Source organism: Carcharodon carcharias, chromosome 12 (assembly GCF_017639515.1).
Source record: "Carcharodon carcharias isolate sCarCar2 chromosome 12, sCarCar2.pri, whole genome shotgun sequence".
In the NCBI taxonomy this organism is placed as follows: Eukaryota; Metazoa; Chordata; class Chondrichthyes; order Lamniformes; family Lamnidae; genus Carcharodon; species Carcharodon carcharias.
This window is the reverse complement of record NC_054478.1, coordinates 13172097-13190639: the sequence shown is the minus strand read 5'-3', so window position 1 is coordinate 13190639 and position 18543 is coordinate 13172097. Positions and strand designations below refer to the sequence as shown.

The 18543-nt window shown below is 47.2% G+C and overlaps 1 protein-coding gene across 1 annotated transcript in view; it reads left to right on the top strand.

The window, feature by feature from the left end:
- Window positions 1-12157, top strand: part of LOC121285067 (sterol 26-hydroxylase, mitochondrial-like) — a 44264-nt gene extending 32107 nt beyond the window's left edge. Inside the window, exons 7-11 of the mRNA XM_041201192.1 lie at window positions 1044-1207; window positions 5261-5427; window positions 7996-8074; window positions 10658-10861; window positions 12041-12157. Coding sequence (XP_041057126.1) covers window positions 1044-1207; window positions 5261-5427; window positions 7996-8074; window positions 10658-10861; window positions 12041-12157 — 731 coding nt within the window. The remainder of the gene's footprint in view (window positions 1-1043; window positions 1208-5260; window positions 5428-7995; window positions 8075-10657; window positions 10862-12040) is intronic.
- Window positions 12158-18543: the final 6386 nt, after the last annotated feature.

The window sequence follows — 18543 nt, the reverse complement described above, 5'->3', positions numbered from 1 at the left end:
AACCTTCCGTTAACGGGTGGGTGAGAAGGTCGAGCGGCCTTCACGTTTTTTTCGGAAACCTCATCCTCGAGCGGGATGAGGCTTCCTAAAGCTTTTACAAATCAAATGAAAGGTCTCTTCGAAAAATAAAAGCACGTCCCATCTCCTTGTGACACAGTCACATGAGGGGACCTGTTTCATTGGATTTTTAATGCTTTTAGTTATTTTTTTAAAAACAATCTCCCTGAGTCGGCCCCGTGCTCAGCCCTCCTGCTCGCGGTCCACGCAGGACAGGCCTTAATTGGCTGCAGCTGACCCGCCGAGCCTGTCTGACCAGCGTGGGAAACAGTTAGGCCCATGTCTCTGTAATGGTGATTAGATCCAAACTGTTTATCTCTGTTTGTGCCATTTGTTCATCTATCTTATTGCTGATGCTCCAAGCATTCAGATAAAGTGACTTCACTTTTACTTTTTCACTACTCCTCCCCTCCAATGGACTTTACTCTCTGATGCACTATTACCATGAAACTGTCTGTCCCTTCCCATCCTGCTCAGTTTGTCTTTACCCACATCCATGTACTTTTCTACTGCCTCAACTTTTATCTTCGGTTTACTAAATTTCCCTTCACCCAAATCCTCCTTCCCCTCTTGTCAGCTTAAAGCCATTTTTCCCTACTCTGATCATATCTGCTGGTGCACGCTACGTTTGTACCACTCTGTCTCTTCCTGCCCCACTCTGGTCACCCCGTATCGCTACCAGGGCGCTATTGCCTTGTCTGTTTTCTTTAACTTTCCAATCTTCCCCTCACAGGAACCCTCCCCATGCACTACTTACTTTAAAGCCCTCTTTACTGGCCTAGTTATATGATTTGCCAAGACACTAGTCCCATTCCATATTAACTGGCACCATTGATCCCTTCCAACAAACACAGTTTTATTGCATATCACCATGTTTAAATGTCTGATGTGAGTTGACACATGTGCAGCCAATGACTGAAGTGACCTGTGGAGATTGTCAAGTGCTGACCATCCTGATCTTCTCTCTTCCCTTTTTTTCTCTGTAGCCATAAAGGCCGTGGACAAGAAGTTGGCCCAGATTAAAGATCTCCTAAACACAGGGCAGTCGGTGGAGGGGCTGTATCTGACCCACCTACTGGCCAGTGGAAAGATGACCCAGTCAGAGATGTACAGCAGCATCACTGAGCTCTTGTTGGGTGGAGTGGATACGGTCAGTGTAAACACCCAACTGATAACAATGGTTCAGACTGTTTTGGGAATGGCCTTTATTGAAGGGGGGTCAGGAGTATAAAATAGGAAATCTTGCTACAGGACATTGGTGAGACTGCACCAGGAGTACTGTGTACAGTTTTGGTCTCCTTACTTAAGGATATATTTACTTTGGAAGCAGTTCAGAGAAGGTTCGCTGGGCTGATTCCTGGGATGAAGGGTTTTGTCTTATGAGGAAAGGTTGAGCAGGTTGGGCCTGCATACATTGGGAGTTTAGAAGAATGAAGTGTGATCTTATTGAAGCATATTAGATTCTGAGGGTGTTTGACAGGGTAGATGCTGAGAGGATGTTTCCTCTCATGGGGAATCTAGAACTATGGGTGCAGAAAATGGGTTTCCCGATTAAGACAGAGATGAGGAGGAATTCCTTCTCTCAGAGGGTCGTTAGTCTGTGGAATTCTCTTCCCCAGTGAGCCGTGAGGCTGGGTCATTGAATATATTCAAGGCTGAGTTAGACAGATTTTTGATTGACAAGGGTTATGGGGGACAGGGCAGGAAAGTGGAGTTAAGGTCACAATCTGATCAGCCACGGTCTTATTGAATGTTGGAGCAGGCTCAAGGGGCTGAATGGCCCATTCCTGCTCCTGTTTCTTATTAACTTATGATTTTATGGATTAGTGTATTAGAATTAGTAATTCTTTTGTATAAGAACAAAAACGGAATTACCTGGAAAAACTCAGCAGGTCTGGCAGCATCGGCGAAGAAGAGTTGACGTTTCGAGTCCTCATGACCCTACAACAGAACTAAGTGAATATTAGGAGAGGGGTGAAATATAAGCTGGTTTAAGGTTGGGGGGTGGGGGGGTGATGAGAAGTGGGCAACTTCCCCACTTCTCTCCCCCCACCTTAAACCAGCTTATATTTCACCCCTCTCCTAATATTCACTTAGTTCTGTTGTAGGGTCATGAGGACTCGAAAAGTCAATTTTTTTCTTCTCCGCCGATGCTGCCAGACCTGCTGAGTTTTTCCAGGTAATTCTGTTTTTGTTTTGGATTTCCAGCATCCGCAGTTTTTTGTTTTTAATTCTTTTGTATGTTATATTTGTATAGCAAGTCCAAGTGCTGAGCTGTTGAAATCACTATTGGTGATTTAATCTAGTGATTTAGATTCTTGGTGTCCAGCTTTTAAATAAGTTGTGCACTGCTCTGTAAGTTTTGCACTCAACAGCCCTGTTGTTTTCTGCTAAAGTTAAAATTTTAATCCGATTAGAGTTAAAGTTGGTTCCATTTGTGTGTCTTGACTATGTTTAAATTCTACCAGTGCTCATTAAGTCTATTTTACCTCCAAATACAAACGTGAGGTGTTAAATTGAACCTGGCCAAATACATTAATACTTTATAATTTGGTTCCTTATCATCATTGTTCTATAAAGCGCTAGGAAGGTCTTGGTAAGTACTTTTATTTTTAAGAAGAAAAATTACAAACGTGTCAAATATTCCTTTAATTTTAATAGAATTTCTTTTTGTCAGCAAGGAGACCCACAAGTTTGATTTATTTTCTTGTTAAGCCTCTCTGATGATGCCACTGGCTTTGAGTGGTTCTGGATCAAGCAACAGGGGGGCTGGATCTTTAGACTTTATATTCCCTGTCTATAATGAGGTTTCCAAAGGTACCTCTGCTCCAAAACAAGTTGGCAGGTTAGTCTGAATTCATAGGCCTGTGTTTACTATGGAGCCACTTCAGGGAACAGGGGACTGGATTTTGTCAAGGTGCCAGAAGCCCCCAGCGATGGGCTGGAGAGTCAGGGGCAACCCCTCCTCCCTTGTTTGGGGGACCTCCAGCAGCATTTCAGGCCCATCTTGTAATTAATGAGCCATCATTGGATTCCTGACCCTTTAATGGATGAGAACCTGCCTCCAAGCACTGCCTGGGGGTGGGGGGAGTCTATCAAACCTGTGGCCACTGCTGGGGCTGCACCCTCATGAGGGACACGGTGATAGGTGCTGCCCTCAGAACAAGTTAAAGTGAGTCGGGCATTTCCAGGGCCACTCAGGCAGGCACGCCTCAACCAAGGGTAAGCTGTGGGTTGATGAGGGCAGGGGGCATTGCTGCAGTAGCAACTATTGCCAGCGGGGAGGGGTCCTCCATCACAGAATCACAGAGACCCTTTGGCCCATCCAGTCTGCACCGACATATGAGAAACACTTCCATGGGCGACAGAGAGCTGGGTAAAACGGCAGCAGCAGTCGGAAGAAGCTCTGAATTGGCCTCTTATGTGGTGCAATCGGCCTGTGGGCTGGAGGGCTGTCCTCCACCTTCCCTGCTGCTGGCAAAGTATCCTGAGGATGGGAAGATGATGAGCACTCCGGCCCTGCCCATCCTCCTGGTCTTTTGGCCCCTCGCGTCTCCTATCCCACCCCTTAGATGCCACAAAATTCAGCCTAGTGATGTCACCATTGTGTCACAAGAGTGGTGGGGATGTGAACGTTGGTGTGAGTATAAAGGACACAATACTCCATATCATTTGTATCTTGTGGATTGCAGACGTGGGGATACCAGCGAGGGTCACCTTGAAGGAGGTCACTGGCAAGACGTTATTGACATGAATTAGGATTTCAGCAACAGAGGATCAGAGATGAGGCAAATGGAGGTTATGCTTTGGAGATGACCTTGATGGATTGAACGTAAGGGAGAAAGCTGAGGGCCCGGTAGTGGTGAAGTCGAATTTCACTTGATATATATATATTAAGGAAAGCCAGCACAGATTTGGTAAAGGCAAATTGTGTTTAACTAGCTTGCTTGAGTTTTTAGATGAGGTAACAGAGAGGGTTGATGAGGGTAATGCTGTTGATGTGGTGTATATGGACTTCCAAAAGGGGTTTGATGCTCCACAACAGATTTGTGAGCAAAGTTAGAGCTCATGGAATAAAAGGGACAGGAGCAACGTGAATATGAAATTGGCTGAGTGACAGGAAAGAGACAGTAGCACTGAACTGTTGTTTCTTGGGTTGGAGGAAGGTTTATACTGGGGTTCCCCAGAGATCAGTGTTAGGATCCCTGCTTTTCCTGACATATATTCAGGAAGTGGACTTTGGTGTACAGGGCACAATTTCAAAAGTTGTGCTTGACACAGCTTGGAATTATTGTGAACTGTGAGAAGAACAGAGTTAAACTTCAAAAGGGCATAGGTAGATTGGTGGAATGGGCAGACAAATGGCAGATGAAGGTTAATGCAGAGAAGTGTGATGTATCCATTTGGTGGGAAGAATGGGGAGAGGCAATATTAAAAAAAAAGGGTAGAATTCTGCAATATTTGCAGAGATGATTGAAGGTGACAGGGCAGGTTGAGAGAGCAGTTAAAAAAGCACGCAGTAACCAAGGAAGTTATGATAAACCTTTGTACAACACTGGTTTGGCCTCAACTGGAGTATTGAGTCCAGTTCTGGGCACTGCACTTTAGGAAGGATGTGAAGCATTAGAGAGGGTGCAGAAAAGATTCATGAGAATGGTTCCAGGGTTGAGGAACATCAGTTAAGTAGATAGGTTGGAGAAGTTGGGACTGTTTTCCTTGGAGATGAAAAGGCTGAGAGCAGATTTGTTAGAGGTGTTCAAAATCATGAGGGGTCTGGATGGAGTAGAGATGGAGAAACTGTTCCCAGAGGACAGAGGTTTAAGGTGGCTGGCAAACCGAGCAATGGTGACACAAGGAGAATCTTTTCCACGCAGCAAGTGGTTAGGGTCTGTATTGTACTACCTGAGCGTGTAGTGGAGGCACAAAAGGGAATTGGATCATTATCTGAAGAGAAAAATTTTGCAGGGTTACAGGGAAAAGGCTGGGAGTGAGAGTAGGTGAGTTGCTCTTATTGAGAGCCAGCATGGACACAATGGGCCAAAGGACCTCCTTTGTGCTGTAACCATTCAATGATTTTACAAAGGCGTCTTATAAATAAAAGATGCTGTAATGCAAAATGGTTGCTTCCTGTTTATTCATTTACTGCCGCCTCTCACACTCTGCCGTGTGCATTTGCTGAGATTGAAGTGTTTTTATATTGCAGACTGCAAACACCTTGTCCTGGGCCCTGTACTCCCTGGCCAAAGACCCAGAACTTCAAGACTCTGTCTTCAGGGAGATATGCAGCGTCAGTCCCGCAGAAGAGATACCAACAGCCCAGGAACTCAGCAAAATGCCTCTGCTAAAGGCAATCATCAAAGAGACATTGAGGTGAAAGGAGAACCTGCAGAGATGTAATACAGGGAGGGACGGGGGTTACACAGTAAATGAAGGGGTTATTGTTCAAAAGGGTCTTAAACGAGGACAGAGAGGTGGAGAGGCAAAGAAATTTAAGGAAGGAATTGCAGAGCTTAGGGCCTAGACAACTGAATGGTGACGGAAATGTGGGATTGACAAGAGGCCAGGCTTGAAAAGATGCAGAAAATTCAGAGGGGTGAGGTTACAGAAATCGGAAGTGATGAGAACATAGAGGGATTTAAATACACGGATGAGAAATACAGGGATAACACTTGTGTGGCACGAATGTTACTTGCCACTTGTCAGTCCAAGCCTGGATATTGTCAGGTCTTGCTGCATTTGGACATGGACTGTTTCAGTCTCTGAGGAGTCGTGAAAGGTGCTGAATATTATGCAATTTTTAAGATTGTCATGTTGGGAGATGATCATTGTCTGGCACTTGTGTGGTGTGAATGTTACTTGTAATTTATCAGCCCAAGCCTGAAAGTTGTCCAGGTCTTGCTACAGTTAGACATGAACTGCTTTAGGGGGTTTAGCTCAGTTGGCTGGATGGCTGGTTTGTGATGTAGAGTGACATCAACAGTGTGGGTTCAATTCCTGAACCAGCTGAGGTCATCCAATGAAGACCCTGCCTTCTCAACCTTGCCCCTTACCTGTGTGGTGACCCTCAGATTAAATTCACCACCAGTCATCTCTCTCTGAGAGAGCAGCCTCTGGAACTATGGTGAATTTTGCTTCAGTATCTGAGGAGTCACGAATGGTGCTGAACATTGTGCAATCATCAGCGAATATCCCCACTTCTGACCTTATGATGAAGGGAAGGTCATTGATGAAGCAGCTGAAGATTGTTGGGCCGAGGACACTACCCAGAGGAACTCCTGCAGTGATGTCCTGGAGCTGAGATGATTGATTTCCAACAACAACAACCATCATTTAATTTATTATTTTCATAGAATCAGCTCCTTCCTGTCCCAGGACTGGTGCCAATGTCATATGAAAATATGAATTAGGAGCAGGAGTAGGCCATTCAGCCCCTCAAGCCTGCTCTGACATTCAATAAGATCGTGGCTGATCTGAATGTAACCTCAACCCCACATTCCTGCCAAGATATAGAATCCCTCTTTCCTCACCCCAATCCTTTAGTCACCAGTTTACTTTTCTAGACTGTTTGCTCCTGTGCCAATTTGCACATGGTGCAGATAAATAATCCTGATTATTACCCTGGGGGCCCTTTCATTACTATAGTGTCTGCACTTCAAAGGTACAACTTTGGCTGTAAAGATCTTTGGGATGTCCTGAGGTTGTAAAAGGTGCTTTTTAAATGTAAGTGTTATTCAGTAAGTTTAGCTCTCAGCTCTGGATAGCTCCCTTAGTGGTTCCTTATCCCTGTTAGTCCCAGATTCCAGAGATGTGGGGCTTGTCTTATGAGGAGAGATTGAGCAGTTTAGGCCTATACTCGCTAGAGTTTAGAAGGATGAGAGGAGATCTAATTGAGGTATATAAGGTGCTAAAGGGGATAGACAAAGTCGACGTGGAGCAGATGTTTCCCCTTGTGGGGCATTCTAGAATGAGAGGCCATAGTTTTAGACTAAGTGGTGGTAGATTTAAATCAGAGATGAGGAGGAATTACTTTTCTCAAAGGGTCGTGAATCGTGGAATTCACTACCTCAGAGTGCAGTGGATGCCGGGACGCTGAATAAATTTAAGGAGGGGATAGACAGATTTTTAATTAGTAACGGGGTGAAAGGTTATGGGGAGAGGGCGGGAAATTGGAGTTGAGGCTGAAACGAGCTCAGCCGTGATCGTAATGAATGGGGGGGCAGGCTCGAGGGGCTGAATTGCCTACTCCTGCTCCTAGTTCTTATGTCCCTATGTTTTGATCCTGATATGTACCTCACCATCAAGGATCTTGCTTCTTCCTTCCCTGTTTCCCTTCCAGCTGTTCCAAGATATCCTTGGGCCTAGCACCTTTAGTGACTGCAGAGGATGACATCTGACTTCACCCCACTCCATTATTGAACCACACATAACTACCACATTTATAGTCTCCTTGACCCCCTTCAGACTGCCTTCTGTACCACAGTGCCATGGTTAATATTGCGCTAGTCCTTCCTACAGTCTTCCCATTTACCCTCAGACAGCAAGTGCATCGAACCCGTTTGGGAGGCTAATGTCTGAGGGGTGCCCTGCACCACCTCCTCAAGGTTCCAGCTCTCCTGCCGACAGAGAGTCCTCCTGGATCCAGCACCCGTGGGAGCACCTGCTTCTGAGGTGTGACCTACTGAAGAGAAAACGATCCAGAAATTCCTCCTCCTCACTAATACAATTTACTGCTCATCTGGGATTCACATTCCAGCTCATTGACAGGTGATAGGAGAGTGGAAGGAAGGTGGAGGGGGGCAGGACAAGGGAAGGGGTGTAGAGGGTGGCCAGGGGGTGTAGAGGGTGGCCAAGGGGATAGGGTAGAGGGTGAGTGGACTGTGGCTGTCAGTTGAAACACATGAACAGGATGGTCATATTTCCTTCTGTTTTAACCCTCAGGATGTACCCAGTTATTCCCAGTGGTTTCCGTACATTGGACAGGGACATTGTGTTGGGCGATTACAATATTCCACAAGGGGTAAGCAACTCTCCCAAAGAACAACTGAAGCAAAAGGACAGTTCAACATAATATATACATAACAAAAACAGAATTACCTGGAAAAACTCAGCAGGTCTGGCAGCATCGGCGGAGAAGAAAAGAGTTGATGTTTCGAGTCCTCATGACCCTTCGACAGAACTTGAGTTCGAGTCCAAGAAAGCGTTGAAATATAAGCTGGTTTAAGGTGTGTGTGTGGGGGGCGGAGGGATAGAGAGAGGTGGGGGGGGGTGGTGGTGTGGTTGTAGGGACAAACAAGCAGTGATAGAAGCAGATCATCAAAAGATGTCAACGACAATAGTACAATAGAACACATAGGTGTTAAAGTTAAAATTGGTGATATTATCTAAACGAATGTGCTAATTAAGAATGGATGGTAGGGCACTCAAGGTATAGCTCTAGTGGGGGTTTTTTTTTATATAATGGAAACAGGTGGGAAAAGGAAAATCTTTATAATTTATTGGAAAAAAAAAGGGAAGGGGGAAAACAGAAAGGGGGTGGGGATGGGGGAGGGAGCTCACGACCTAAAGTTGTTGAATTCAATATTCAGTCCGGAAGGCTGTAAAGTCCCTATTCGGAAGATGAGGTGTTGTTCCTCCAGTTTGCGTTGGGCTTCACTGGAACAATGCAGCAAGCCAAGGACAGACATGTGGGCAAGAGAGCAGGGTGGAGTGTTAAAATGGCAAGCGACAGGGAGGTTTGGGTCATTCTTGCGGACAGACCGCAGGTGTTCTGCAAAGCGGTCACCCAGTTTACGTTTGGTCTCTCCAATGTAGAGGAGACCACATTGGGAGCAACGAATGCAGTAGACTAAGTTGGGGGAAATGCAAGTGAAATGCTGCTTCACTTGAAAGGAGTGTTTGGGCTCTTGGACGGTGAGGAGAGAGGAAGTGAAGGGGCAGGTGTTGCATCTTTTGCGTGGGCATGGGGTGGTGCCATAGGAGGGGGTTGAGGAGTAGGGGGTGATGGAGGAGTGGACCAGGGTGTCCCGGAGGGAGCGATCCCTACGGAATGCCGATAGGGGGGGTGAAGGGAAGATGTGTTTGGTGGTGGCATCATGCTGGAGTTGGCGGAAATGGCGGAGGATGATCCTTTGAATGCGGAGGCTGGTGGGGTGATAAGTGAGGACAAGGGGGACCCTATCATGTTTCTGGGAGGGAGGAGAAGGCGTGAGGGCGGATGCGCGGGAGATGGGCCGGACACGGTTGAGGGCCCTGTCAACGACCGTGGGTGGAAAACCTCGGTTAAGGAAGAAGGAGGACATGTCAGAGGAACTGTTTTTGAATGTAGCATCATCAGAACAGATGCGACGGAGGCGAAGGAACTGAGAGAATGGGATGGAGTCCTTACAGGAAGCGGGGTGTGAGGAGCTGTAGTCGAGATAGCTGTGGGAGTCGGTGGGTTTGTAATGGATATTGGTGGACAGTCTATCACCAGAGATTGAGACAGAGAGGTCAAGGAAGGGAAGGGAAGTGTCAGAGATGGACCACGTGAAAATGATGGCTCCCTCCCCCAACCCCACCCCCTTTCTGTTTTCCCCCTTCCCTTTTTTTTCCAATAAATTATAAAGATTTTCCTTTTCCCACCTATTTCCATTATATAAAAAAAAACCCCACTAGAGCTATACCTTGAGTGCCCTACCATCCATTCTTAATTAGCACATTCGTTTAGATAATATCACCAACTTTAACTTTAACACCTATGTGTTCTATTGTACTATTGTCGTTGACATCTTTTGATGATCTGCTTCTATCACTGCTTGTTTGTCCCTACAACCACACACCGCACCCCCCCCCCACCTCTCTCTCTCTCTCTCTCTATCTCTCCGCCCCCCACACACACACCTTAAACCAGCTTATATTTCAACTCTTTCTTGGACTCGAACTCAAGTTCTGTCGAAGGGTCATGAGGACTCGAAACGTCAACTCTTTTCTTCTCCGCCGATACTGCCAGACCTGCTAAGTTTTTCCAGGTAATTCTGTTTTTGTTTTGGATTTCCAGCATCCGCAGTTTTTTTTTTGTTTTTATAATATATACATAAGCCTGGCAGCAATTCAGCCCAGAGCTCACACGGAGAGTGACAAAGCCCAGCGCTCACACCGAGAGTGACACAGCCCAGCGCTCACACAGAGAGTGACACAGCCCAGCGCTCACACCGAGAGTGACACAGCCCAGCGCTCACACCGATTGACACAGCCCAGTGCTCACACAGAGTGACACAGCCCAGCACTCAGAGAGTGACACAGCCCAGCGCTCAAACAGAGAGTGACACAGCCCAGCGCTCAAACAGAGAGTGACACAGCCCAGGATTAACATCAATTTGACACAATCCTCTCACACTGAGTGTGATGCAGCCCAGCACCGTCACTGTGAGTGACTCACACACACACAGAGTAACAGAGTGCTACCCTCAGTGTCAGCCAATATAAACACCAGATCGGGAGGTATAACGAGGTGTGCAGATTCACTGCTGTATCTTATGCAGCATTTCAAACATAATTAGACTGAAAAGGACTGGTACTGTTTCTGTAACTGTACCATGCAGCTCTATTCTCTCTCCTGTAGACACAGCTGGTCTTGTGCCATTACGCCATGTCCCACAATGAACAGGAATTCCCCAATCCTCACATGTTTCAACCACATCGCTGGATCAGAGGAGCAGAAAGACTAAAACATCATCCGTTCAGCTCAGTGCCGTTTGGATATGGTGTGCGGGGCTGTCCAGGGAGAAGGATTGCAGAGTTGGAGGTGCAACTGACGCTAGCCAGAGTAAGTACTGGCTTTAGCCAGAGTAAGTACTGGCTTTAGCCAGAGTAAGTACTGGCTTTAGCCAGAGCGAGCGCTGCAGTTAGCTAGAGTGAGCACTGCAGTTAGCCAGAGTAAGTACTGGCTTTAGCCAGAGTGAGCACTGCAGTTAGCCAGAGTAAGTACTGGCTTTAGCCAGAGTGAGCACTGCAGTTAGCCAGAGTAAGTACTGGTTTTAGCCAGAGTGAGCACTGCAGTTAGCCAGAGTAAGTACTGGCTTTAGCCAGAGTGAGCACTGCAGTTAGCCAGAGTAAGTACTGGCTTTAGCCAGAGTGAGCACTGCAGTTAGCCAGAGTAAATACTGGCTTTAGTCAGAGCGAGCACTGCAGTTAGCCAGAGTAAGTACTGGCTTTAGCCAGAGCGAGCACTGCAGTTAGCCAGAGTAAATACTGGCTTTAGCCAGAGCGAGCACTGCAGTTAGCCAGAGTAAGTACTGGCTTTAGCCAGAGCGAGCACTGCAGTTAGCCAGAGTAAGTACTGGCTTTAGCCAGAGCGAGCACTGCAGTTAGCCAGAGTGAGCACTGTGGTTAGACGAAGCACTGGCTTCAGCCAGAGTGAGCACTGCAGTTATTGCGAGCGAGCACAGCAGTTAGCTCAAGCAAGCACTGGCTTCAGCCAGAGTGAGCACTGCAGTTAGCTAGAGTGAGCATTGCAGTTAGTTCGAGTGAGCACTGGCTTCAGCCAGAGTGAGCACTGCAGTTAGCTCAAGCAAGCACTGGCTTCAGCAGAGCGAGCACTGCAGTTAGCTCAAGCGAGCACTGGCTTCAGCCAGAGTGAGCACTGCAGTTAGCTAGAGCAAGCACTGCAGTTAGCTCAAGCAAGCACTGGCTTCAGCCAGAGTGAGCACTGCAGTTAGCTAGAGTGAGCACTGCAGTTAGCTAGAGCGAGCACTGCAGTTAGCTAAAGCAAGCACTGGCTTCAGCCAGAGTGAGCACTGAAGTTAACTTGAGCAAGCACTGGCTTTAGCTAATGCCAGTACTTACTCTGGCTAACAGTTGTGCTTGCTCTGGCTATTGCTTGTACTTACACTGGTGAACACTGGCGTTAGCCAGAGCAAGCACCAGGGTTAACCAGAGAATCCCAGTGATTCCTGTCCACTCTATACATTTTTCTTCACAGATTTAAATCTCTTTTTGATTACAGTTGCTGAAAGAGTTCCAACTAAGGCTGGATCCTGGAACCAAGGAAATTCCAGCAAGGAGCAGGATTGTTCTCATTCCTGAGAAACCCATAAACCTGCAGCTTCTGGACCGGAAGTGAAATTTTAGGAGCAGGAGCAAGCGATCAGGCTTAAGTCCTTCACACTCAGGCAGACCATGCCGGCCCTGCCTACCTTCTCATCCTCCGTCTCGTTCCATTTCACTCAGTGTCTCCCACCCTGTGGCCCAGTTACACCTTTTACTCGACAGCATTCCACCATAACCATTTCACAGCTGGAATCACCGCCTTCTTCCTGACTTATCAATTCCTAACTCTGTCCTGTGAGATTTGAGCCCTGGGGCTGTGAATAGATTTCCTGCAGCCACTGGTCAAAGGGACCTCCTCATGTGCGGTAAAATTCAACATCATTTCCTGACCAAACGCTCCTGGTAATACACAGGAAAGGGCAGGAAACTGCAGCATGTCCATCATAACCGGGCATTACCCAGCTCCGCCGCTGCCAAGGGTAGCTGGCTAAATATATTCATCCTGCTCCCAATCTCTCTCCACCCGTAGTCCTGGCATTAGCTGCCTGCCATGTTTATCTTGCAGCATCTCTGCTGCCTTCCCAACCAATCGGAAAGGAAGAGGAAAGGCTCCTGATCACCCCGCTAGATGATACTTAGCTCTCAGTCAAACAGCCATTTCCCCCCCAATTTTTATAATGAATGAAGTGTTCAAGGAAAACGAAAGGAACACACTATTTTGCTGCAACACCCCAAAGGTTTATCTCCGATATCTTCGCTCGTTTTGACTAGCCTTCAATTTCCGGATACTCGGCAATGCTATTGCAACTGTCTAATCTCTTCGGAGAGGGGAACACATCAGAGCAGAAACTCACGCCCATGGAATGGGAAGTTACATTGTCAACAGTATTCCGGCAATAGTGCTCAAGACTTGTGCTCCAGGACGTGCCACGCCCCTAGTCAAGTTGTTTCGGTACAGCTACAACACTGGCATCTACCCTCTATGTGGAAAATTGCCCAGATATGCCCTGTACACAAAAAGCAGAACAAATCCAACCTGGCCAGTCTACTGGCGATCATCAGTAAAGTTATGGAAGGGATTTCAACAGTGCAATTAAGCTTAGCCACCTGTTCCCTGACGCCCAGTTTGGGTCCCGCCAGGGCCAGTCAGCTCCTGACCTCATTACAGCCTTGGTTCAAACATGGACAAAAGAGCTGAATGCCTGAGGTGAGGTGAGAGTGACTGCCCTTGACATCAAGGCAGCATTTGACAGAGCGTGACATCAAGGAGCCCTAGAAAAACTGGAGTCAATGGAAATCAGCGGGATAACTCTCCACTGGTTGGAGTCATACCCAGCACAAAGGAAGATGGTTCTGATTGTTGCAGGTCAGTCATCTCAGCTCCAGGACTTCACTGCAGGAGTTCCTCAGGGTAGTGTCCTCGGCCCAACCATCTTCAGCTGCTTCATCAATGACCTTCCTTCCACCATAAGGTCAGAAGTGGGGATGTTTGCTGATGATTACACAATGTTCAGCACTATTTGCAACTCCTCAGATACTGAAGCAGTCCATGTCCAAATGCAGCAAGATCTGGACAATATCCAGGTTTGGGCTGACAAGTGGCAAGTAACATTAGCGCCACATAAGTGTCAGGCAATGACCATCTCCAACAAGACAGAATCTAACCATTGCCCCTTGATGTTCAATGGCATTACCATCACTGAATCCCCCACTATTAACATCCTGGGGGGTTACCTTTGACCAGAAACTGAACTGGACTGGCCATTTAAACACTGGCTACAAGAGCAGGTCAGAGGCTAGGAATTCTGCGGTGAGTAACTCATCTCCTGACTCCCCAAAGCCTGTCCACCATACACAAGTCAGGAGTGTGATGGAATACTCCCCACTTGCCTGGATGAGTGCAGCTCCCACAACAATCAAGAAGCTTGACACCATCCAGGATAAAGTAGCCCGCTAGATTGGCACCACATCCACAAACATTCGCTCCCAGTAGCAGCACTGTGTACCATCTACAAGATGCACTGCAGGAGACAGCACCTTCCAAACCCATGACCATTACCACCTAGAAGGACAAAGGCAGCAGATAGGTGGGAACACCTCCAGCTGGAACTTCCCCTCCAAGACACTCACCATCCTGACTTGGGAATATATCACCGTTCCTTCACTGTCAATGGGTCAAAATCCTGTAACTCCCTCCCTAACAGTACTATGGGTGTACCTACACCACATGGACTGCAGCGGTTCAAAAAGGCAGCTCACCACCACCTTCTCAAGGGCAATTAGAGATAGGTAATAAACGCTGGCCCAGCCAGCGAGGCCCACAAAATGTGAACGAGTAATAAAAGAAAAATCCTCTCTGACTTTGATCGAATTCCAGTCCAGGAAATTACAGGGCTCAAGTGACCTCTATGAAGACACTTACCTTCTGTACGATGGGATCTCTTATAGACCTCCAGCAGGTCACCCTATAAGTCAACATTGCACTGAAGTGAGCAGGCTAAGATTCTGGAGTGAGAGTAGCTGAGGTGCTTTAAGCTGGGGATCACTCTTGAATTGTGTGGAACTTGCTGTCCCATGATACGGTGGGATGATGAATAAAGGTGATTTTAAGTCCAATCTGGGATGGTGTGTAACATGAAGAAAAAATTGGAAAGTTATTTTACCTCCTGCAGACTCTCCAGGCTAAGCTGCCTCTTGAGTGCATCCAAAACTCTGCTATTCATTCCCTGATTCACATCATGTTTACCTATCGCCTCTCTGCTCACTGGCTTTCTGGTCTGGCAATGACTTGAGTTTGAAATTCTCATTCTTGTTTTCAAATTCCTCCTTGGCCTCACCGCTCCCTATCTTTGTAATCTCCCCCAACCCTACAATCGCCTGAGGTCTGCGCTCCTCCAATTCCAGCCTCTTGTGCATCCCCCATTTCCTTCCCTCCAACATTGGCGGCCAAGCCTTCAGCTGCTGGGGCCCTAAACTCTAGAATTCCCCACCTAAACCTCTTTAGTGCTTCACCTTATCTAAAGGAATAAACTTTGAATATGTGTGAAACTTTGCTTGTATTGCCTAACCATCATTGACTGAGTTCACATTAGCATAACACCAGGTGTTGAGTCTCACATGCTCGTGACCATTTTGTCACCGTGTCAGCCCAGACAGTAATGGTCACAGGTTGTAGAAGGCATTAAATTTCAAAATCATGTTGGCCTTCATTGAAAGGCGATTAGAGTACAAGAGTTAAGGAAGTCTTGCTACAATTGTATGGGGCTTTGCTGAGACCACACCTGTAGGATTGTGCGCAGTTTTGGTGGGTCTTAATAAAGGAAGGATATACTTTCCTTAGAAGGAGCACAACAAAGGCTCACTACGTTGGTCCTGGGGTGAGGGGGCTGTCCTATGATGTGGCTGGGCAAATTGAGACTACATTCTCTAGAGTTTAGAAGAATGAGAGGTGATCTTAATGAAACCTACAAGGTTCTGAAGGGGGCTTGATAGGGTAGACGCTGAGAGATTATTTCCCCTGGCTGGGGTATCTAGAACACGGGAGGTGGGGGGGGGGGGTGTGGGAGACAGTCTCAGGATAAGGGGTTCGGCCATTTAGGACTGAGATAAATAAAATATTTCTTCACTCAGAAGGTTGTGAATCTCTGGAGTTCTCTACCACAGAGTTCCCTGGGTGGTCAGTCGCTCAGTATATTCAAGACCGATAAAACTGGACACTAAGGGAACCCAGGGGTTTGAGGCGGGGGGGTGGTGTTGTAGTGGAGTTGATGCAGGTCATCCATCATTTTATTGAATGGCAGGACTGGCGTGAGGGGATGCATGGCTTCCTCTAGTCGTATTTCTTATAAGCCTCATCTTGTGCCCAATTCTTAAAATGACTGATTCTTGGAATGTGAATCCACCCTGACACAGAACAGGAGTCAAGCAGTTGGTATGATTCTTGGAGTAAGTGCAGCACAGATTCATCAGAACAACACCCAGGCTAAAAAGTTAAATAGAGACAAGGTTGTATAGAATGAGCTTGTGTTCCCTGAGTTTAGAAGATTGTGGGGTGATCTAATCGAGGTGTTCAAGACGATTAAAGGATTTGACAGGGCAGATGGATAGAAACGACTATTTCCTCTGGTTCTGTGGGACAGGGGGAGTCCAGAACGAGGGAGGCAGAACCTTACAATTAGGGCCAGGCCATTCATGGGTGATATCAGGAAGCACTTCTTCACACAAAGGGGAGTGGAAATCTACAATTCTCTCCCCCCAAAAAAGCTATTGCGGCTGGAGGTCAATCGAAAATTTCAACATGAAGATTGATAAAATTTTTGTTAAGGGTTGAGGAATCAAGGCAGGGGGGGTGGTAGATGGAGTTAAGATATGGATCAGCCATGATCTAATTGAATGGTGGGACAGGCCTGAGGAGCTGGACATCCTCCTCCTGTCCATATAACGGGTGGGAAAAGTAGTGGAAAACTCCTATCAAGGTCTAATCCAGGGGACCAGGACTATTCCATTTAAGAAAAAAACAATTACCTGGAAAAACTCAGCAGGTCTGGCAGCATCGACGGAGAAGAGTTGACGTTTCAAATCCTTATGACCGTTCGACAGAACTTGAATGAGTCCAAGGGGTGAAATATAAGCTGGTTTAAGGTGCGTGTTTGGGGTCGGGGAGGAGGTTTGGGTGGGGGTAGAGAGAGAGAAGTGGAGGGGGTTGGTGTGGTTGTAGGGACAAACAAGCAGTAATAGAAGCAGATCATCAAAAGATGTCACAAACAACAGAACAAAAGAACACATAGGTGTTAAAGTTGGTGATATTATCTAAATGAATGTGCTAATTAAGAATGGATGGTAGGGCACTCAAGGTATAGCTCTAGTGGGGGTGGGGGGAGCATAAAAGATTTAAAAATATTTAAAAATAATGGCAATAGGTGGGAAAAGAAAAATCTATATAAATCATTGGAAAAAACAAAAGGAAGGGGGAAACAGAAAGGGGGTGGGGATGGAGGAGGGAGGTCAAGACCTAAAGTTGTTGAATTCAATATTCAGTCCGGAAGGCTGTAAAGTGCCTAGTCAGAAGATGAGGTGTTGTTCCTCCAGTTTGTGTTGGGCTTCACTGGAACAATGCAGCAAGCCAAGGACAGACATGTGGGCAAGAGAGCAGGGTGGAGTGTTAAAATGGCAAGCGACAGGGAGGTTTGGGTCATTCTTGTGGACAGACCGCAGGTGTTCTGCAAAGCCCAGTTTACGTTTGGTCTCTCCAATGTAGAGGAGACCACATTGGGAGCAACGAATGCAGTAGACTAAGTTGGGGAAAATGCAAGTGAAATGCTGCTTCACTTGAAAGGAGTGTTTGGGCTCTTGGACGGTGAGGAGAGAGGAAGTGAAGGGGCAGGTGTTGCATCTTTTGCGTGGGCATGGGGTGGTGCCATAGGAGGGGGTTGAGGAGTAGGGGGTGATGGAGGAGTGGACCAGGGTGTCCCGGAGGGAGCGATCCCTACGGAATGCCGATAGGGGGGGTGAAGGGAAGATGTGTTTGGTGGTGGCATCATGCTGGAGTTGGCGGAGGATGATACTTGGAATGCGGAGGCTGGTGGGGTGATAAGTGAGGACAAGGGGGACCCTATCATGTTTCTGGGAGGGAGGAGAAGGCGTGAGGGCAGATGCGCGGGAGATGGGCCGGACACGGTTGAGGGCCCTGTCAACGACCATGGGTGGAAAACCTCGGTTAAGGAAGAAGGAGGACATGTCAGAGGAACTGTTTTTGAATGTAGCATCATCAGAACAGATGCGACGGAGGCGAAGAAACTGAGAGAATGGGATGGAGTCCTTACAGGAAGCGGGGTGTGAGGAGCTGTAGTCGAGGTAGCTGTGGGAGTCGGTAGGTTTGTAATGGATATTGGTGGACAGTCTATCACCAGAGATTAAGACAGAGAGGTCAAGGAAGGGAAGGGAAGTGTCAGAGATGGACCACGTGAAAATGATGGAGGGGTGGAGATTGGAAGCAAAATTAATAAATTTTTCCAAGTCCCGACGGGAGCATGAAGCAGCACCGAAGTAATCATCGATGTACCGGAGAAAGAGTTGTGGAAGGGGGCCGGAGTAGGACTGGAACAAGGAATGTTCCACACACCCCATAAAGAGACAGGCATAGCTGGGGCCCATGCCCAATCTCCACCCCTCCATCATTTTCACGTGGTCCATCTCTGACACTTCCCTTCCCTTCCTTGACCTCTCTGTCTCAATCTCTGGTGATAGACGGTCCACCAATATCCATTACAAACCTACCGACTCCCACAGTTACCTCGACTACAGCTCCTCACACCCCGCTTCCTGTAAGGACTCCATCCCATTCTCTCAGTTCCTTCGCCTCCGTCACATCTGTTCCGATGACGCTACCTTCAAAAACAGTTCCTCTGACATGGCCTCCTTCTTCCTTAACTGAGGTTTTCCACCCAGGGTCGTTGACAG